This window comes from Salmo trutta, chromosome 31 (assembly GCF_901001165.1).
Source record: "Salmo trutta chromosome 31, fSalTru1.1, whole genome shotgun sequence".
NCBI lineage: Eukaryota > Metazoa > Chordata > Actinopteri > Salmoniformes > Salmonidae > Salmo > Salmo trutta.
In genome coordinates, this window is record NC_042987.1 from 14,317,907 (window position 1) to 14,340,318 (window position 22,412).

Sequence of the window (22,412 nt, forward strand, 5' to 3'; positions counted from 1 at the left end):
GTATCTGGTGTGGCCACCATTTGCCTCACGCAGTGTGACACATCTCCTTCGCATAAAGTTGATCAGGCTATTGATTGTGGCCTGTGGAATGTTGTCCCACCCCTCTTCAATGGCTGTGCGAAGTTGCTGGATATTGGCGGGAACTGGAACACACTGTCGTACACGTCCATCCAGAGCATCCCAAACATGTCTGCTGAGTATGCAGGCCATGTAAGAACTAGGACATTTTCAGCTTTCAGAAATTGTGGACAGATCCTTGTGACATGGGGCTGTGCATTATCATGCTGAAACATGAGGTGATGGCAGTGGATGAATGGCACAACAATGGGCCTCAGGATCTCGTCACGGTATCTCTGCGCATTCAAATTGCCATCGATAAAATGCAATTGTGTTCGTCATCCGTCGTTTATGCCTGCCCATACCATAACCCTCCCCTGTCACCATGGGGCGCTCTGTTCATAACGTTGACATCAGCAAACCGCTCGCCCACACGACGCCATACATGCGAAGAGGATGGGTTAATTTATTTTTTATATTTCTTTAAAATTGTGTGCACTTCTTCAGATTTTTCTGTATCTTTAGTATGTGTATGTGTATTTTGTGAAAATTCTTTGTCTATATATTCTGTCAGTAAATTATGATTGTTGTGGTCAGCACCATTTCACCACGTCAAATTCTTGGTACATAGGCCCATTGGTGAATGAAAGTAAAGCCAATGCTTTACTACTTGAAATGTTGATTGCAATTATACTCCAGTGATGCATTTTTTTTCATGCATGCTAATGCTGCATGGATGTCTGGTTTCAAGTAGAGGTAGAGAGTGAGTGCATCAATCTCTCTCTACATTCAATGCCATATGTGTTCAAATCAAATCCAATTGTATTGGTCACCTACACATTTAGCAGATGTTATTGTGGGTGTAGCGAAATGTTTGTCGTTGGATGTTCAATTTGGTGGGTTAATTAATTAATAATACATTTTAAAAAATACTATTGTATCCTTTGTACTATTATGGGCCCTTCTCTACTGCATTTGGACAAACCACACCCCTTCCATGTTGCACCAAAACACAGCCATTACTTGTTCTTCTCCCAGAATGCACCTCGCTGTGCAGTGACGATGAGCACAACAACAAAACACAGCTAGCTGCAGAATAGGGTGTTAGCTTGCTAGCTACTTGAAATAAACATTAGCTGGTGTTACACAACCCATGGCGAAGAACATAGATCAGTGACAAGCGAAATGAGAAACCAGAAAGATGTGTAGATAGCAATATGAATCCACCGTAAAAACTAAGATTGAGTCAGCTACATTAAATACTAGATAATCATACATCATAGCTAAGTAACAACATTTTCGGCTAGTTTTCTAAAACTAGCTAGCGTTAGCGCTATGCCATTCAAGCTAAACCAAGTTAGCCAGCTAGCTCGCCAAGGCGGTGGAAAGGATTGGAGTAAACAACAACGGTAAGAATTGGTTTCTCATTGTTAGACATGTCAGTCATATGAAATTACATTTTTTGTAAATACTGACGGCTTCACTGTCATGGGTGTAAACTTACAAGAAAAATATGGCTAGTTAGCTAAACTAGCTAACGTTACCTAAGTTGATGAGAAACTGCTTTAGTCTAGCCAGCTATTAAAACTGTCAGAGGAAACTAAATGATTTAAACTAGACATGTATTAGTTAATTCGTTAACCAGCTAGTTATGTCGATAGTAATCGATGTATGTTATATTTGCATGTCCCTTTATCGTCTTTCCTTTGTCCATCTAGCTAACGTTAGTTAGCTGGCTAGCTACTAGCTAGCTAATGGTCTAATGTTAAGTTACGCAAGCACATAAAGTACTAGCGAACTAAAGCTTTCTAGCCACCGACAGTGTCCATTAGCTAACGTTAGCTTTCCCCGCAGGTACTTGCCACATTCGGTAACTAGCCAACGAACGTTAGATTGCTACAGCGCATTCATTGACATAGGGCGTATTTCCCAATACTTTTACGTGTGTTGTGTTGGGGCCGACCAAACAGCAGAATGTCATTAAATTACCTAATTTAGCTGTCAGCTAGCCATTGTTTGTGATAGTGTTTAGCCAAGTTTCAAGGTGAGAAAGGCGTTCTCTTGTTTACAACGTGAACAGCTGACTTAGAATGCTAGTTCGCCGACGTTAGCTTTTGCTAGCTTGTTACCTAACCTAGCTAATTTAATAGCCAACATGACTCAGCCTGTAACGTTAGCTACAGCACTTGACTGCCTATATATTATAGTGAGTGTGTCCATTTACATTTTTCCTGAGAATCATTTTGCTGGGCAAAGCAGCAACGTCTATATATTAATGTTACAATTAGCCAGCTGCTCTAAAATTGGAGTAAAACGTATATGGTTGAGTTCAAGTAACTAGTTTAGGCTAGAAGCCCCACGTGTGTGGCTGCTTTTCAGTTCTCACTTTTCAAAATATTGAAATACATTGCTAAAACACGTGTATACAATCTCATGTAGCTAGAAGTTACACGTTAGTTAGGTAAATGGCAAATTATTCCAAAGTCTTTTGTAACAAGTATGTTTGATTGTTTATGTTTTGGATAAGCCTTATGTGATACAGGCCACTTAACGTTAGATGTAGTTTATGTGTCAATACATGTATTTGGTGGACCTTGTAGCTTCCAGTAGGGAATAGTATATAGTCACAACCAAAAGTCAATACTTATTGTACCTTTTTTGTCTTACACAGGGTGGTGTTGAATGACTAAATGATCAAGATAAAGGAGTGTGACGATCGCTGGAGGATTCAACATGAAGTTGTATGTGTTCCAGGTCAACAATGGAAGCACTCTGGCATTTGACACAGAGCTTGCTGTCCAAACGTAAGAGCCAATTATTTAATATTTCAGATTACCTACATCCATTTTCAATTTATCTCAGTCTCAACAGAAAATGTAATTTATGCTGAAATCAAAAAGTTGTCTGAATTTGATCATATAGCCTACATGTGTTCTTGCAGAGTGTTGGACCTCAAACATGCCATCCAGGTCAAATACAAGATTGCAACCCAGCATCAAGTTCTGGTTGTCAATGGAGGGGAGTGTATGGTTGCAGAGAGGAGAGTCTGCAGCTACAGTGCCGGCACTGTAAGTTTGCATCATTTGGAATGATTGTTTGTTTTTTTATAACGATTGTGTTGCATAAATGAGGTGGTTTTGACGTAAACAATTTTGGTGACAGTTTTCTGAAGCCACTGTACAAGATGTTGAAAAAAAGAAAACGTTGTTATTCCAGACGGGTTCAAGTGCCTTGACAGATTGTGTGTTTTTTGCCCAGGACACCAACCCCATATTCCTGTTCAACAAAGAGATGATTTTGTGTGACCGGGCTCCGACGATCCCTAAAACCACCTTCTCTATTGAGAATGAGATGGAGCTCAAGGTGGAGGAGTCACTAATGATGCCAGCAGTCTTTCACACCGTTGCCTCGCGAACACAACTTGCTGTGGTAACTGTTTTGTTTGTTCTGGTGCAGAACCTACTTTCTCAAAATAAGCCATCAATGTTGCTGTACCTTGTTTCATCATGCTACAACATTAAATAGGATTTGATAATGTAATGTGAAAAGGAAAGCTAATGGAACTTATGATTGTTTTGTAATTTCTAGTGTGTTCTAACTTCTGAATACCGTTCTTTTGCTTCTCCAGGAAATGTTTGAAGTCGCCAAGAAACTTTGCTCTTTCTGCGAACGCCTGGTTCACGATGAACACCTCCAACACCAAGGTTGGGCTGCCATCATGGCCAACCTGGATGACTGCACCCTGTCTTATCAGAAGCTACTGTGGAAATTTGACACGGCGTACATTAATTATCAACAAGACTTTGAGGATATCAAATTGAAACTGACAAGGTAAGTGTACCTCTGCATAAATATTAAGTTGAGTGCAATTTGAAAGGGGTGGGTGGGGAATGAATGAAACAAATATATGGAAGGATTGTCCTGCTGTGACAGTACAGTCAATAGGTTACATTTCAATTAATTATTCAGGTTAAATACATATTTCTCGCAGATAATGTGCCTTTTCAGGTTAGAGATTTTTGCAGGTGTGTGGCGTACCACACTGGCACGTGTGGAATCATCAGCTAATTACGTTTCCTATCTCTCTCCTCTGTGCCACACTTAATTAATCTGTATCCAAATACCGTGCCACATGTGAGCGGTATCCAAAGATCTAAATTCTATGGGTGTGAACTGACATTTGACATGTACTTTTTTAGACTGGGGACAGCAGTTTCAGTCATGGCCAAGATCCCCCTGCTGGAGTGTCTGACCCGCCACAGCTACAAAGAATGCATAGAGAAGTCCTGCTCCACTCCAAACAAGGACTCTGACGAGACCGTGGAGGAGAAGTCCACCGACTCGGTGCTCTGCCCCACCCCCACCAAGCTACCTGCATCGTTCTCTGCTCCGGGGGCTGGGTGCTCGCCCGACACCGCCGAAGGCCAGGAAAGCAGTGAGATGACGGACAGTAGTGGGCTGAGGGCAGCCCTGCAAGAGGCAGACTCTCCAGAGAGGGTCAACCCCCTGTCCTTCAACGTCACACTGCTGGACTGGATCAACGTTCAAGACAGGCCCAATGACGTTGAATCAGTCGTGAGGAAATGCTTTGACTCCATCAATAGGGTGAGTTGCTGTTGTATGTTTCTGTCTGTCTTCTCTGTTGTGTTTGTCTCTTTGTTTCTGTGTGGCTGAATTGGCCACTGTTTCTGTCTGTCTTCTCTGTTGTGTTTGTCTCTTTGTTTCTGTGTGGCTGAATTGGTCTCTGTCAGTGGCCTTGCCATGACTACTAAATGTATCAACATTGGGTGTACATTTATTTCATGAGAGTCTATTCAGTGATATTTCTTGGTTATAAAGTGCAAAGAAACACAGACAAAATGGAACCATAATGTAAATGTCCTTTCTGTTTCAGCTCGACCCACGGGTCATTCAACCATTCTTAGCGGAATGTCGAGACACGATTGCCAAACTGGATAATCAGAACATGAAAGCCATCAAAGGACTTGAGGACAGGTTATACGCTCTAGACCAAATGATAGCGAGCTGTAAAAAGTTGGTCAATGAACAGAAGGAACTTGCTCAGGTAGGCAAAATAAGGTGTTACATCTAAATGATGTAATATCAATGGTGAATAACACACTGTATAAAATGTGCCTATTCATTCACATACTGTATGATGTACTGTATAATGCAATCCAGCTGAAAATGTCTGAATGAAATATATAAAACTAAACTCACTTGTCTATCTGTTGGCTATTAGGGATTTCTGGCCAATCAGAAGCGTGCTGAGAACCTGAAGGATACGTCCGTGCTGCCTGACCTGTGTCTCAGTCACGCCAATCAGCTGATGATCATGCTGACCAACCACAGGAAGCTGCTGGACATCAAACAGAAGTGCACCACTGCCAAACAGGAGCTGGCGAACAACCTACAAGTTCGTCTCAAGTAAGGCATCTGTTAATTCCTCTCATTTCTTATTTCTGTGTCTCTCTTGGGTCTTCTTTATTCCTTTGAGCAATGCAGCAAACCAAAATCACTCCAATAAATTCAAAATCACTCCAATAAGTGGTCATGTACAAGCCATGTAAATCACTTTTCTATATATGCAAGCTAAGCTAACACTGACCCTAACCACTGTGAATGTAGATGGTGCTGCTACGTGATGCTGCACGCGGACCAGGATGGGGAGAAGCTGCAGGCCCTGCTGAGGCTGCTGACCGAGCTGATGGAGAGAGTCCGGGTGGTGGACGCCCTCAGCACCGTGCCTCAGATGTACTGCCTGGCTGTGGTTGAGGTGGTCCGCAGGAAGCTCTTCATCGGCCACTACAGAGAGGTCAGTCAGAGCACAGGACCCACTCATGACCCCTTTTCAAAACCCAAGGCCAACCCACGTCTCTCTTCAGTCCCTACATGCAGACCTACTGTAACACAAGCCTCAACCTCCAGCCAGGCCTACAGATATGCAAGGAACTCAAACAATTGGATGAAAAATGGTGTCAATGGTGCTCTTCTGTTATCTCTCTTCTCAGTGGGCCTGTGCTCTGGTGAAGGATGGAAAGCATCTCTATGAGACTGAGAAGTATAAAAGGGAAACGTTTGGCAAGTTGTTCAGTAAGTTCCAGTTTTTAAAAGTCCTATTTGGTGATTTTTTTAAATTTATTTTTTATTTTTTTAACAAGTATCCCCTCTGAAATGAGCATACATTAATTCAAACCCAACAGCTGAGCTTTGTGATCCTCTTTGCAGGGAAATCTTTTCTCCGAAATCGGTTGTTTAGAGGACTTGACTCATGGCCCCCCACTTCATTTTGCGTAAGTAGTCAGTCACTTACTGTGTTCTATGAATGTCTATTTCATTTCCAAAATATTATAATCCAACCCATCTCTCTCTTGTTTTTGTTGTCTCTTTCTTTTATTGTGTAGACAAGAAAGCCCAGAAAGTTTGACTTTGAGCTTCCAGATATTTCCCTTGGTGACCTGCAGTACTTAAAGACCTGTTGTCCTACAGAGGTGCAGCCTTTCCTCAGGTAGGCCATGGTTTCCCTCATGTGCATAGTAAAGAAATAACCGTGTCTTGTAATGACATTTTTACCTACACGGATACAGTGAGGGAAAAAAGTATTTGATCCACTGCTGATTTTGTACATTTGCCCACTGACAAAGAAATTACCAGTCTATAATTTTTATGGTAGGTTTATTTGAACAGTGAGAGACAGAATAATAACTAAACAATCCAGAAAAACACATGTCAAAAATGTTATAAATTGATTTGCATTTTAATGAGGGAAATAAGTATTTGACCCCCTCTCAATCAGAAAGATTTCTGGCTCCCAGGTGTCTTTTATGCAGGTAACGAGCTGAGATTAGGAGCACACTCTTAAAGGGAGTGCTCCTAAACTCAGCTTGTTACCTTTATAAAAGACACCTGTCCACAGAAGCAATCAATCAATCAGATTCCAAACTCTCCACCATGGCCAAGATCAGGACTGAAATCCTGCAGCGCAGGACTGAAATCCTGCAGCGCCCGCAAGGTCCCACTGCTCAAGAAAACACATATACATGCCCGTCTGAAGTTTGCCAATGAACATCTGAATGATTCAGAGGACAACTGGGTGAAAGTGTTGTGGTCAGATGAGACCAAAATGGAGCTCTTTGGCATCAACTCAACTCGCTGTGTTTGGAGGAGGAGGAATGCTGCCTATGACCCCAAGAACATCATCCCCACCGTCAAACATGGAGGTGGAAACATTATGCTTTGGGGGTGTTTTTCTGCTAAGGGGACAGGACAACTTCACCGCATCAAAGGGACGATGGACGGGGCCATGTACCGTCAAATCTTGGGTGAGAACCTCCTTCCCTCAGCCAGGGCATTGAAAATGGGTCGTGGATGGTTATTCCAGCATGACAATGACCCAAAACACACGGCCAAGGCAACAAAGGAGTGGCTCAAGAAGAAGCACATTAAGGTCCTGGAGTGGCCTAGCCAGTCTCCAGACCTTAATCCCATAGAAAATCTGTGGAGGGATCTGAAGGTTTCGAGTTGCCAAACGTCAGCCTCGAAACCTTAATGACTTGGAGAAGATCTGCAAAGAGGAGTGGGACAAAATCCCTCCTGAGATGTGTGCAAACCTGGTGGCCAACTACAAGAAACGTCTGACCTCTGTGATTGCCAACAAGGGTTTTGCCACCAAGTACTAAGTAATGTTTTGCAGAGGGGTCAAATACTTATTTCCCTCATTAAAATGCAAATAATTTTATAACATTTTTGACATGGATTTTTCTGGATTTTTTTGTTGTTATTCTGTCTCACTGTTCAAATAAACCTACCATTAAAATTATAGACGGATCATTTCTTTGTCAGTGGGCAAACGTACAAAATCAGCAGGGGATCAAGTACTTTTTCTCTCACTGTATACCATGACATTTTAAATTGTACATTTAATAAAACAAACTTTTAAACCTTTACACTCGTACCCCTATACATATTGAAAATGGCAGATTTGTGCTCTGATAAACACCTAAATTGGAACTCAGTGGCTGTACAGTAACATGCGTTACATGACGTCAGAGCTTTGCACTTCACAGCGCTGTATGGACTTTGACTGACAGCCATTCTGAACTTCAGCACCTAGCGAGGCAAGAAGTTGCCTCCATCCCTCCCGCTAATTGGGCAATTTTAGCAAATGTTTTGTCTGAGTTTGGAAATGCTGTAAATGAAGAGGACTATGTATTTTTAAAGATGAGATGTTGAGGATTATAGTAAATACTGCTTTGATGCCAAATGTGCACTTCGTATTTCCATATCAAAACTCATGTCATGTACATTGTCAACGTTTATTATTACTGTTTGATGTACAGTTACAAGATGACATGGTGCCATACCCTTGGTTGTTCTGAACAGAATGAACCTGTTTGTCTCTTGTGAAGAAAATTCTCTCCTGCTCACGCACCTCTATGCACTCATCACTCCTTTCTATGCGCACCAAAATTATCTGTTTCCCTGAATTTCATTGTTAAAGCCGAACACTGTAATATCGTATTTTATAATTTAGCTATGTTGGCAGTAGAACAGGCTTTCAAATGATGCCCACCTGACCCAGATTGCAATTTATAATGGACCGTTTTTGCATTGTGTAAACAACAACAGTAATTGTGTGAAGGCGGGGATGCAGGGTTGTGTTCCAAACAACTACAAGTCTGCTCACTCTAGTTCCTCAATGGCACAGCTGAGAGAGCTCAAAAAAGGACCGTACATTTGAGGATTCTTTTTAGTCATAAAAGTGCATTGAAATGACTTAGGAACTGTGTCCACTTTGGAGAGGAGTATGGCCACTTGGAGACAGCAGTTAGTCCTCTCACTCAAACCCTTGTCATTTTTTTGTCTTATGTTGCACCTACCTGACATTTTCCAGGAACATTTTTATCATGTTACTGAATGTATCTGTGGAGGCTGCTGAGGGGAGGATTGCTCATAATAATGGCTGAATGGCATTAAACACATGGAAGACATGTTTGATGTAGTTTATATCATCCCACTTAATCCGCTTCAGCTATTACCACGAGCCCGTCCTCCCCAATTAAGGTGCCACCAACCTGCTGTGGAATGTATACTAAGTATTTTCAAATTTCGTTATCTACAAATGCGGTGAAACTTACATACATTTAAAATTCACATAAAATCAACAGTGTTACGTTTTGGATTCAGTCTTGTGTCAGGTGAACTGTTGTCCTCACCTTTGGTCTAATAATTTTCCCACAGTCATATGCTTTTCATATTTCTTCTGTAAGAAACAATTTTAAATGTAGCCCTATCCCTATAGGCCAATTCCCACACGTGTAATGGGTTAATGTAGTTTCTATTACGGTGCGTTGAGTTACTGCCCTCAAGGCTGCCCTGACACCGGTATGCTTTTTCCCACACTTCAAATAGCAATTACAGGCGCTCACCTAATGGAGTTTCCACAATACCTGACATAGATCAATGAGAAACACTCAACAGAAAACCTTTTTGGAAGAGAATCCGTTATATCGTGGTGAAAATCAGACTTCTCTTTCGCTGTTAGCCAAACTACCTGAGAAAAGCATCATGTCCACTGTTTACCTCTGGCATGTGCATTTGCTTCATTATGAGAGTCAATAGCCCAAAAATCGTTCTTTCTCGAATTTCTACTATCCGGATATCTGAAAAAATGTCAGGATATTATTTGAGTAATATAATCATTTCCAGTGTGCATCCCAACTTGTAACAGGCCTACTACCTGTATGATTAGTTTACTTGTGAACACTTGGCTGTATTCTCTGTTGCAATATTCAGTGCAATAGCCCTGGGAGACTGTCCATTTCGTATTGATTAAAGTTAGTCCCATGTTTCTTTCCCCCAGGGTTCCAACACTGTGTGATTTTGAGCCTTTGCATCTGCATGTGGAGATGCTTCAGCAGTTGGTCCTTGCTTCTCAAGCTGCAAGTGTGGACGAGATGTCTCAAACTATCACCGATTTACTGAGCGAACAAAGGGTAATAACAAATTACAGTGGAATATGGAATGGCAGCTATCTAAAAGCACAGTAAACACTGTCCCTTTATTGCATATTCTCCACTCACTCCCCTTCTTATTTCTGTTCCTCTAGGGGTCGTGCAGCCAGAGTGCTCAGAGATCCACGGCAGCGGTTACCCCACGGTCCGACAGCACCCCAGGGACTTCCTCCTCCAAGACCCCCTCCTCTCTCAGTCTCCCGGGGCCCCCCTGCCAGCCCCTCCCTGGCCCCACCGCCCTGGAGGACCTGTCCCCGGACAGCATCGATGCCCAAACTTTTGACTTCGAGACAATTGGCCACCCCAACATGGACCCCGTCCTGCAGCAGGCTGGCTCCCTGGACCTGGACTCCCTGGTTGAGAGCCCCGAGTCAGACTTCTTGTCGGCGGTCAACGAGTTTGTGATCGAAAACTCGCCCACCCCCATCAGCGACCCCACCAGCCCAGAGATGATGGTGGAGTCGCTGTACTCGTCGGTCATCAACGCCATCGACAGCAAGCGCATGCATGACACCACCACCTTAGAGAGGGAAAACTCCAAGGTGGCTATGTTGAAGCTGAGCATCGAGAAGTACCGCTCTGCTGCCGAGGAGTCCCAGGCCAACTTGCGGAGCGTCAAGGATGACCTGTACCGCTTCAGAGGCCTGGTGCTGAAGGAGCAGCGAGACTTTGGCTTCGCCCTGAAGACCATGACCATTGAGGTGCGCAACATGGTGGACACCATCCGTAAGAGGGAGGAGGAGGAGCTGAGGGAGCAGCACCAGGCCGAGCTCCTCTCTGTGCAGCAGGACCACAAGAAGCAACTTCAGGCCCTGACGGAGGAGAGCCGGGTGAACCGGAACATCGTGAAAGACGTGCAGCGGGCCATGCTGGAGCTGGAGGGGCTGCTGGAGCGCAAGGAGAAGGAGCTGACCCAGCTCGAGGCTGAGAGGCAGCGCTGGACCGAGGCGGAGAGCGGACACACTCAGAGGCTCAGGGTCCTGGAGCAGAAGATCAGCGATCAGGCCCAAGAGGTGCTGACCGTTGCTGCCTCCAGAGACTCCCTGTACAGCCAGCTGGAGACACTCCACATTGAGATCGAGCGCGGCCAGCAGAAGATCCGCCAGGAGCTGGAGGGGGCCGAGCAGTCCCACCTGCAGGAGCTGGAGGAGAGGATGAGGCAGCAGCACCAGGCCCAGCTAGACACCCTGGCCCGGGAGAACCAGGAGGCCATGGAGTGCCTGGCAACGGTGAACAGTGTCAAGCTGAGTGAGGTCGCAGACCGCCACGCCGCCTCTCTAACAGAGAGGGACGGCCAGCTGAGGGATCTGGAGGCCCGGGCAACCGAGCTGGCTGACCTACGCTGCAAGCTGGAGGTGGAGCTGGCCCTGAAGGAGTCAGAGATGGAGGTTGTGAGGCTGCTCTATGAGGAGGCCAAGCAGGGGCAGCAAGAAGCCAACGTGAGGAAGGCCACTGTAGAGGCAGAGACCCAGTCCCTCAACGAACAGCTAGTTCAGGTCAACGGGCAGCTGCATGCTAAGAACGAAGAGTACGAGAAGGGCCTGGCCGAGCTCCGGATGCTGATGCGCATGGAGAAAGACCAGTGCATCTCGGAGCTGGTGGGAAGGCACGAGGAAGAGAGGAACCAGCACCTCAGCGAGCTGACCACCCTGCAGCAGCAGGCCCAGGACGCAGGAAGGAGCCACGCAGAACAGCTGCAGAACCTCCAACTAGACCTCGACCTGCAGACGGCAGCACTGCGCAACGATAAGGAAGTGCAGCAGAGGAGGTTTGAGGAGCAGGAGCAACACTTGAGGACTGTTATCTGCGATTTGCAGACAGAAAATGATCTGCTCACCAAAAGATTAGAGCAGGACACCCAAGCAGCCCAGGAACCTTTGGAGAAAGAGGAGTCTTTGAAGGCTGCAGTACCAGATGCCTTCAAAGACTTTGAGCAACAAAAGGAGGAGATGGAGAAAAGACTTCTAGACAAAATTAGACAACTTGAAAATGAGCTTCAGGAAAGACAATCCTCAGAAAGGTAAGAGAGACGCATGTACCACTGTTACCAGGTAACAGATAACTGTGATTTGTAATAAACATTTAATCAGCCTTGTAATGAACAAGATGCCTAGTTTTAGAGTTCATTCTACACATTTTGCCATTGGGCTGAGAGATAATTTAGCAATTTTATAGCTAATTTCAGTCCATTCTCCAAATTTTGCCATACGCTGGAGTGAAAAATGTCTTGTTTAATAGCTAATTTCCTGTCATTCTACACATTTTGCCATAGGGTGGAGAGAAATGTTTACAGTTTTTTTTTATAGGATATCTGAGTGAGAGTGACTAACAAAATCAATGGGGCGACACCGGTTGATGATTCGTCCATGATTACAAGTTTAGTTTAGATAGCTGGCTAGACTAATTTACCAATCTACAAAATGTTAGCTGACATGGGCTAATTGAGTGACTGTCACTAACCATGTTTCCATCCACAGTTTTTATGCGAGTAAAGTAATACTGCATATAAAAAATACAAAAATCACGACAGCTGTGATGGAAACAGAAAGTTTCGGTACAATTTTATAAATGCCGACAGAATTTATTTGTTCGACATGGTGGGATCTATTTGTCTGTAAGATTAATTATGCAAGAAATGGCAGTGAAAACGCCTTTTATGTGCAAATATTGATATAATAACCATCATATCGAGGCCAACTTGGAGGGTCTATGATATGGTGTGTGATCCTCCCGCTACGACTCGGGAAATGCAGTTTATTAGGCTACATATGAAATAAGTTATGATCTTCACAGGGTGGTGAAAGTGTATGTTGATGAACTTGATGCTCCTTTAAAAAAAAAAAAATATCGAGGGTCTTATTCTGATGACACGATAATTGATGCTTGCCTGCCATTTGTCAAGTAAAAATATCCATAATAAACTCATCATGTAGACTAGCCTGCTATTTAACGCAAAGGTTTTTTGTGACAAAACCTTCGGTAGTGTTTAAAATGTGATGGAAACACATTTAACTTTTAGATTTTTATTCGGTACTTCAAACTTAACCTCTTTAGGATCCGCCCCCTTTTTTCTTTTTTTTTGGCCTAAAAGGACATACCCAAATCTAACTGCCTGTAACTCAGGCCCTGAGGCAAGGATATGTATATTCTTGGTACCATTTGAAATGAAGCACTCTGAAGTTTGTAGAAATGTGAATGGAATGTAGGAAAATATAACAATAGATCTGGTAAAAGATAATACAAAGAAGAAGAAAAAAAAACTTTTTGTATTTTTTTTGTACCATCTTTGAAACGCAAGAGAAAAGCCGTAATGTATAATTCCAGCCCAGCTGCAAATTAGATTTTGCCCACTAGATTTGAGAATATTTGAATGAAAATCGGTTGCCAAATTAATGGAGACCTAGCTAGAGACTAACATAAGAGGAAAAACTGATACACAACCAAATTAGAAATGTTCCCTTGTGCGTTCTAACTCAACAGTAAGTTGAGACCCCGACTGAGTTCAGATGACACAGACTTGTGTTGACTTCAATTAGCTTTAGTATACACTGAAAATAGCTGTTTAGTATACACTGAAAAAGTCCCAGAGGTGAACACTTAAGTAAACCATAACATGTACTGCATGCTTTGTCAAGCTTGCATGCTGTCAGATATTTAAAGGGAACATAAAATGATGGGCACTGAGACGAGACAAAAACTCACCAGGAACTTTCTTAGCCCAAGAATCATACCTAAACTAACTTGTGAAGAGTATTTAATTTGACCTGTTAACCTACCTGATGTCTACTGTGTGTGACTTGTCTCTGTTACTTATGTCTCTTTCTATCTCTGTGTGTGTGTGTGCTACAGAGAGGCAGGGTTGTCGAAGGTGCAGACAGAGGGTCGGGGATCCGAAGCAGGAGCTCCTCTCTCCCTGGACTCTGCCTTGCAGGAGCGTCTGCAGCAGGAGACAGCCTCCCTGCACACCCAGCTGGAGCTCCTGGAGAGGAGGAAGGACGAGGAGATGCAGAACCTCAAGACCTCCCTCATCGCAGAACAACAGGTCAGTGTTGGATTGGTCCTCACATCCTATTCAGAGGGTTCTTCTGTCAATATTGACCAGCACTGAATCTAGTAGCAGCACCATATCGAGATGCACTGTAATGTACTTCCTATACTTTGTACTGTAGTTGTTTTTCCTAAAAAAAAAAAAAATTTTAGCTTTTAGCTGAGTGTTTAGCTAAATGTTTGAGCTTTTTAGCATTTGTCCCGTTACCTTTCTTCTAAGGAGGTCTAATTGTGATTCACTGGCAACTGCAAACAAACTGACTACAAGTGACCAACAACTGAAATGCCAAAAATACTCCATTACCTCACTACTACCACTATGTGCCCATGAGGCAGCCTTAGTCAGACCCTAAATGAAATCAGGTCTGTGAGGCAGTGTGTGTGTCATAATTATAGCACACAGTGTTCTCATGACCTCATCTTACTGGTGAGCAGTCCAAATGGGAATGTGATACAGGTCGCTATGTGACCCTCTTGGCGGAATTTGTTAGAACACAATGTTTTGCCTCTCAAATTGAAAACTGCACCACAAATATAAACATTTACAACGAAATGTTACTTTTTCCATAAATTAGTATTATCATAGGTTATCCTACCAGCCTAAAACCCTGTGATCCTCCAAGCCTAAGATCTTATGGTAAAGCGAGCAGGCTTGATTGAGGTCTGTTGTTCTGAGCCGTGACTCAACCCTCAATTGACTCACTCAGCCGCAATTGTCTCCTGTCTGGTAGTTCTTTGTCTTCTGTGACTGCCTCGTTGTGTTTTACTGCTGCTCTATTGCCTGGGAGGTGTCTGAAAGCCTTCATGTCCCCCTCCTCCCTCCCCAGACTAACTTCAACACTGTTCTGATGAGAGAGAAGCTGAAAAAGGAACAGATCATCAGTGACCTGACAGAGGAGCTACGGAATGTTACCCAGCAGCAGGAGAAGGACAAAGGTACACGACAGTCACGTACAGCTAGCACACTATGAGGGAACAGAATGATTTCTGCCTTTTGAACACTTAATGGGCTGGATGTGGTGGAACTAGATAGCATTTTCTATGCTGTTATTGTTTTCAGAGGTTATTTTGTTGTTTGTATGGAAAGTAAGTCGTGCTGCAGTTCATTCATTAGGGGCAGCAGGTAGCCTAGTGGTTAGAGCGTTGGACTAGTAACCGAAAGGTTACAAGATCGAATCCCCGAGCTGACAAGGTAAAAAAGAATCTGTCGTTCTGCCCCTGAACAAGGCAGTTAGGTGATTTTCTGACCCTGAACTAAGGCATTGTTCCTAGGCCGCCATTGAAAATAAGAATTTGTTCTTAACTGACTTGCCTAGTTAAATAAAGGTAAAAATTAAAAATGTATCTTGATATGTTCATTGTGTGTCTTCAGGTCTGATAGAGATGCTGTCTGAGGACCGGGCCATCGTCATGCAGGAGAAGAAGCAGTTGGAGGAGGAGCTGAACCGGCTGCGCAGCACAGCCCTGGTATCCTCTGCCTACTACAGCCCTAACCCCTTAGCTCTAGAGCCCACTGGAGCCGGGGCTAGACTTGGACCTGGAGCATTTCCTGGACCTGGGACTGAAGTTGAGGTTGGGGCTGGAGCCTGCTCCTCTGAGCTCTTCCCTGACCCAGACAGACTGGCCTCTGTGGCTGCCACCAGAGAGGACGACAGAGTGGACTCGGCTGTGGAGGCCAGCATGGTGACTGTGCAGTAAGCATCCCCCAAACATAAACAGTCCAATAAACAGTGATTCAGAAGAACCCCCTCCCGTCACAATGAATCTGTCATTTTATAGAAATAAGCGTTGACAGATATACTTTGGCAAAATATTGTTTAAACATATATAGTATGGAGACATATTTGGTGATACTGAGGACAGTGAGTACTTTGAAGGTGCTCCTTATTGGATAATGAAGATAAATTATGAATATAAGTTGTAATCTTTCAAAGAATGTTGTCAGTTTTAATGTGTAAAAGATTAAAAAGGATGTTGAAAGTGCTTGTTTGAGATGGCCAGACAAGGATGGACAAAGTGAGGACAAATAACAGAGAGCGAGGGAGGCTAGGATTGGGAAATGTAAGTTATATTGTTTGTTTTCTGTTAACTACAGTTGTGCAGGCTAGCAGTCATCATTGCCATCTCAAACAAAAGTCACTTTAAATTCATATTCATGCTTGTTGAATCTTTTATTTTATTTTTTTTAGAGTAACTATTTGTTTGAATGAATGTCAAATGTGTTAAAAGCTGTCGCCAAATTGGTCTGATTATTGGCCCTTTGTCTCTTTATCAGCGATAACATCCTGATGATGTCGGAGGAGAAACAGCGGATACTGTTACTTGAGAGGGTGAGTAGACGCCTCTGTGACATCGAAATGGAACCTGAGGAAGTTGGGGTTGGATTGTTATAGAATTTGACTTGAGCTGTAACATCTTCTGTCATATTTCAGACTTTACATATGAAGGAAGAAGAAAACAAGCGCCTCAGTCAAAGACTGGTAGGTTTTTGTTAACTTTGATGGCTGATTAGAGGAGGAGGAAATGTTGATTTTAATATCATGTGATTGTTTAAGCCAACCATTCTAGCCCCCCCCCCAAAAAAAAATGAACATGTTTTTTTATATTCGTTTTTCACATGGTTACCATGTGTATTGTTTACTTCTAGATATACACTGAGTGTATAAAACATTAGGAACACCTGCTCTTTCCATGACAGACTGACCAGGTGAATCCAGGTGAAAGCTATGAACCCTTATTGAGGTCACCTGTTAAATCCACTTCAATCAGTGTAGATGAAGAGGAGACCGATTTTAAAGAAGGATTTTTAGGCCTTGAGGCAATTGAGACATGGATTGTGTTTGTGTCCCATTAAGAGGGGGAATGGGCAAGACAAAATATTTAAGTGCCTTTGAAAGGGGGTATGGTAGTAGGTGCCAGGTGCACCAGTTTGAGTGTGTCAAGAACTGCAACGCTGCTGGGTTTTTCACACTCAACAGTTTCCCATGTGTATCAAGAATGGTCCACCACCCAAAGGACATCCAGCTGTCATTGATGGAAGAGGACAAAGGAGGCTGACACGAATTGTGCTGAGCAACAGACGGGCTACAGTTAGTCAACTGACAGTCCAGTACAACATTGGTGCACAAAGACCCATAAAATAATTCATAACTCGTCGTGCCTTGACATGAATGGGGTATGGCAGCTGATGACCTTACACAGTTCCACTTCTTTCAGCAAAAAACTAAAAACTGCGTTTGCAGTGGGCTGAACGAAAACAAGGAACGAAAACACTGGAGAATTGAAAAAACATGGTCTGAGTCCCCGTTCCTGCTGTTTCATGTTGATTGGATGACTAGGGTATGGAGAAAACCACGAGTACATGCATCCGTCATACCGCGTGTCAACGTTGCAGACTGGTGGTGGGGGTGCGATGGTGTGTTTTCATGGCACACATTGGGCCCCTTGATAAAAGTTTGAAAGCCACAGGAAGTCTGAACATCATTGCTAATCATGTGCATCCCTTCATGACAGCAGTGAATTTTTTAGCAGGATAATGCCCCATGCCATAATGCTAGGATCGTACAGGAATGGTTCTGCGAACATGAAAGTGAATTCAGCTTACTGCAGTGGCCTGCCCAGTCACCAGATCTCAATTCAGTTGTGTATCTGTGGGAGGAGATGGAACAAGCTATTAGGATTAGAGCTCCACTACCAGCCAACTTGACACAACTGTGGGAAGCATTGGAGTCAACATGTGATAGGTGTTCCTAATGTTTTATACACTCGGTGTATAGGCCGATATAATTCATTTAGCTTTTGACAGGCTTTGTCAGTGTACCCCAAGCTATTTTACCCCACTACCACTAGATGGCAATAGCATCAATGCTTCTATCCCTGTTCAGCAGACCTAGGAGCTTTCTGAGCTGCAACAGTAACTTCCTCTATCAAAAACCTTCTAATAAAGGGCCATCAAAACAATTATACAGGCAGTTTGACATATTGCAGCACTATTGCTCACATACCTAAACAAAAGCATAACAATGCATGCCAAAATGTGTCCGTTCCAGCAAGTGCATTTCACGGCGCACGACATACGGTACTATTGATGGCTGCTATGCAAAGATCAGTCGGTATACATTTTGGCCAGGAACGCATCCATGACCAGCAGTGTCAAGAAGATTATCATCTCACTCTTAACAACCATTGCCGTTCTCTCTTTGTAGATGTCTCAAAGCATGTCCTCGGTGTCATCACGGCATTCTGAGAAAATTGCCATCAGAGAGTAAGCATACAAAGATTGACACACAAAAGTGCTGATGTATAGTGTATATAGACTCAGTGGTTGTATGTTTTCTCTAGCAAATCAAAGTATTTTATTTGTATTTCATTTTTCTCTCTTAATATCGGGTTCATTTTTTTGTTGTATATAGAATCTAGCACCATTTTGTGTGAAGGTTGACCGCTGTGTCCGTTTCAGTTTCCAGGTTGGCGACTTGGTTCTGATCATCCTAGATGAAAGGCATGACAACTATGTGCTATTCACTGTGGGTCCCACCCTGTACTTTCTCCACTCTGAGTCCCTCACGGCACTGGACCTCAAACCAGGTCAGAAAATCACCGTCGGCTTTTAATTGTAGGCCTCAATTCTTAAAAACCATTAAGTTATTATAGAATAAAGTTATAATATACAAAAATGTACAATTTCACTTTTGTTGTATATAATAGACAATTATACTAAGTTATTGTGTAATGCGGTTTTGTTGAGCAAGTTATGTGCCAAAACAAGCAGGTATCTCTTTACAAACTGTATATACTGTTGAATTTATTAACTTGGACAGATAAGTGATTTTGAGTAACCCGTGTCAAAGTTTGTGTACTGAGCATTGGTTTTATTGTGTCGGTCACTGACAGATCCTATGTTTACTTCAGCATCAGGAGCCTCGAGACGGCCGTGGGTTCTTGGAAAAGTTATGGAGAAAGAATATTGCCAGGCGAAAAAGGTAAAGTATAGTAGTATATAGGTAATGAATTGTAATAGTCTAGCAGTAGAGCACAGTAGCTTTTCTTAATATAGATGGTCATTAAAGGAGGTCAAGTAATCAACAATTAAAATAAAATAATGAACAATCAAAGGGTGACTTTCTAAGAGCGTGTATGTTGTGTGTTTCCCACCTTAGGCTCAAAACCGGTTCAAAGTTCCTTTGGGCACCAAGTTCTACAGGGTGAAAGCTGTTCCGTGGAACAAGAAAGTATAGTACAGCCAAGTTATGAGCTGAAATGTATATTTATATTGCATAAAGTTTTAAACACTCACATCATACATCATTTATAGACCTCTTATCAGCTTGAAAATGAAAAGAAAGATCATAATCATGGTATTATTTTGGCCTTCAGTTCAACATCTCATCCAACCCCCTCTTTCTTTTTAATCTAGAGTATTTGTTGTTGTGGACCAAACGCTATTTCTTTATTAGGGCATGGCCCTAAACACTGGCAGAAAGCATTAATACCTGTGTGTTAATTGAACAAAAACTATTTGAATGTTTATATATTTAGTTCTCATTCATTATCAGCATTTGTCCTCTTTGTGGAAAATACTTCATCATTATCAGCAATATAATTCAAATGAAAATATACATTTATTGTAAATGTTTATGGATGAATGTTCATGGCATGCATATTGATATATTTTCTTTGATTTTACTTATCCAGATAAATGTTGTAGTTGGAAGTGTAGTCAATGCTGTTTGTTACTCATGACGCAGTATGGCCCTCAGTTAATACTGAAATGTACATTTTGGCTGACTGACGAATGCAGTCATCATTGCAATCATTGACAATGCACTTTCCAAAAACAATGCTTTTTGTTCATTCAAAAGGGAAGGAATTGTGCTATTAAATAAAATAAATACAGAAAAAACTAACAGCGCAAAACTTCCCACTATCATAGAATATTGATATGTAGAAAGGAATACTTTGTTTGACTGTGTTTCATTATTGGATGACATTGTACATTACCCATCACTCAAATCACGGAAGTAACAATAAAGGACTGTATTGTAAAATAATTTAGAGTTTTGAAACAATAAAGGATTGATCCCAAATAACTTTACTGCACTTAGTTATTTCAACATAGCAGTTACACAACTGACATACTTGCCCATACAAAGCATTGGTGGTTTACAAAATATACACATATAAGATGTAAAGCCAGGACAGATATGGAAAATAGTAAAAAATATGTTTCATAAAAATATGACACATTTAACACGATGAGCAACACCTCAAAGTGCAGCATTGGAGAGAGTATCATATATCGAATATACCTCAATGACCTGCATATGGGGATTTCAGTGGACACTAATTTATGTAAATCATGTCACTGAGCCGAGCCTGCCTTTGGAATGCTGTTAATTAAGGACATAGGAGGAAATGCTGCTTCTGTAGTTCAAGGACAATCAAGTCATTCAATACGCACCGTGACCACCTGCCTGTTTAAAAACCAGGCCTGTTGGCTCTTCAAGAAATATAGTAGGCCAATATCTATGCTCACTATCTAAGAACATTTAATTAGAGATTTTCATTGTACTACACCAAAAACATTGAACGTTAAGAGACCAAAGAAAAAGGCTCTTTACTGCTATTGATTTATTTTAATGGAATGGTGTAGCGCCCCCACCCCCAGTATGCTCAATTTAAAATGTACAAATAGACAAAAGAAAATATGTAACATTTTGATAATAGCGGTTGTTTCCGAAATCGTTGGTTTGTAAATCCATGTAAGTTCGCACAAGCTATAAAGAAATAAATCTTATTTGATTTAGAATTTCTTCCTTTTGTGGAAAGCATTAGCTAATGTGGTTGTAGTGTTGGCATGCTATGGCAGGAAACAGACTTCAAAAAGGCTTCAAATCAGGAAGAACGGTGCGGCCCTCATGGAGGAGGAAGCACATCAACATCACTTTCCCAGATCACAGTAGGGTGCATCGCAGCTCTCCCTAACCATGTGGGTCTAGGGGTGTTTTAACAATGTTTAGCTCTATTTTCTCCATTAAGCATAAGCCTGTTGTCACATTTGGACGGCTTCTTCATAAATTGATGGTGTGATTCCTACAATTTTTTTCAGGACGGGCCTGAATGAGAAAATATGCGACTCTAGACACAGCATTCGATGATACCGTGGTGGCCTGGCACACACCAACCATGTGCACTGGATAGGCTCTTAGTGTAAATGTTTACGACCCCCCTCTGAGCATGGCATGGAGGGAGTCGCTCTCATCAGGCTCAATTGGATTTTAGCATTGCCATGTTAACATTCAGCGGTTTAGGATTGTACTCAAACTACACTGAACAAAAACTAAAATATGAATGCAACATGCAACACCTTCAAAGATTTTACTGAGTTACAGTTCATATAAAGAAATCAGTCAATTGAAATAAATGCAATAGGCCCTAATCTATGGATTTCACATGACTGGGAATACAGATATGCATCTGTTGGTTATAGCTACTGTACCTTGATTATTTTTTTTAAGTAGGCGTGTGGATCACAAACCGGTCAGTGTCTGGTGTGACCACCATTTGCCTCATGCAGCGTGACACATCTCCTTCGCATAGAGTTGGTCAGGCTGTTGGTTGTGGCCTGTGGAATGTTGTCCCACTTCTTTTCAAAGTCTGTGTGAAGTTGCTGGATATTGGTGGGAACTGGAACACACTGTCGTACTCGTCGATCCAGAGCATCCCAAACATGCTCAATGGGTGACATGTCTGAGTATGCAGGCCATGGAAGAACTGGGCTGTTTTCAGCTTCCAGGAATTGTGTACAGATCCTTGCGACATGGGGCTGTGCATTATCATGCTGAAACATGAGGTGATGCCGGTGGATGAATGGCACGACATTTGGCCTTAGGTTCTCGTCACGGTATTTCTGTGCATTCATATTTCCATCGATTAAAATGAAATTGTGTTGTCTGTAGCTTATTCCTACCCATACCATAACCCCACCGCCACCATGGGGCACTCTGTTCACAATGTTGAGATCAGCAAACCACTCGCCTACACAGCACCATTTCTTATTGGTCACATACACATGTTTAGCAGATGTTATTGCGGGTGTAGCGAAATGCTTGTGTTCCTAGCTCCAACAATGCAGTAGAATCACAGCGTGCCAGTGTCCATCAAAGGTGAGCATTTGCCCACTAAAGTAGGTTACAATGTCGAACTGCAGTCAGGTCAAGACCCTGGTGAGGACGACAGGTGAAGAAGCCGGATGTGGAGGTTGTGAGGCCGGTGGGACGTACTGCCAAATTCTCT

At 42.6% G+C, this 22,412-nt stretch overlaps 1 protein-coding gene across 2 annotated transcripts; it reads left to right on the top strand.

The window, feature by feature from the left end:
* The first annotated feature begins 1,037 nt into the window (after nucleotides 1-1,037).
* Nucleotides 1,038-20,206, top strand: rb1cc1 (RB1-inducible coiled-coil 1). Of its 2 annotated transcripts, none has more exons than XM_029725359.1 (23): nucleotides 1,038-1,466; nucleotides 2,729-2,861; nucleotides 2,999-3,125; nucleotides 3,316-3,486; nucleotides 3,686-3,888; nucleotides 4,257-4,662; nucleotides 4,952-5,122; nucleotides 5,300-5,484; nucleotides 5,686-5,872; nucleotides 6,069-6,150; nucleotides 6,286-6,350; nucleotides 6,462-6,565; nucleotides 9,920-10,052; nucleotides 10,166-12,090; nucleotides 13,920-14,112; nucleotides 14,945-15,053; nucleotides 15,490-15,811; nucleotides 16,393-16,447; nucleotides 16,550-16,597; nucleotides 18,323-18,381; nucleotides 18,577-18,704; nucleotides 19,011-19,099; nucleotides 19,277-20,206. In XM_029725359.1, exons 2-23 carry the CDS (start codon nucleotides 2,791-2,793, stop codon nucleotides 19,352-19,354), a joined length of 4,911 nt encoding a protein of 1,636 aa, XP_029581219.1. In that variant the 5' UTR covers nucleotides 1,038-1,466; nucleotides 2,729-2,790; the 3' UTR covers nucleotides 19,355-20,206. The 2 variants fall into 2 exon arrangements, with proteins under 2 accessions (XP_029581219.1, XP_029581220.1); XM_029725360.1 differs by having other exon boundaries at nucleotides 1,039-1,466; nucleotides 19,029-19,099.
* Nucleotides 20,207-22,412: the final 2,206 nt, after the last annotated feature.

What these genes read in the sequence shown, in the direction of transcription:
- rb1cc1 (XM_029725359.1), top strand. Translation starts at nt 2,791, where the DNA reads ATGAAGTTGTATGTGTTCCAGGTCAACAATGGAAGCACTCTGGCATTT. An exon ending in GAAAGACAATCCTCAGAAAG is followed by an intron (nt 12,091 to 13,919) that starts GTAAGAGAGACG and finishes TGTGTGCTACAG; the next exon opens with AGAGGCAGGGTTGTCGAAGG. An exon ending in AGCGCCTCAGTCAAAGACTG is followed by an intron (nt 16,598 to 18,322) that starts GTAGGTTTTTGT and finishes CTCTCTTTGTAG; the next exon opens with ATGTCTCAAAGCATGTCCTC.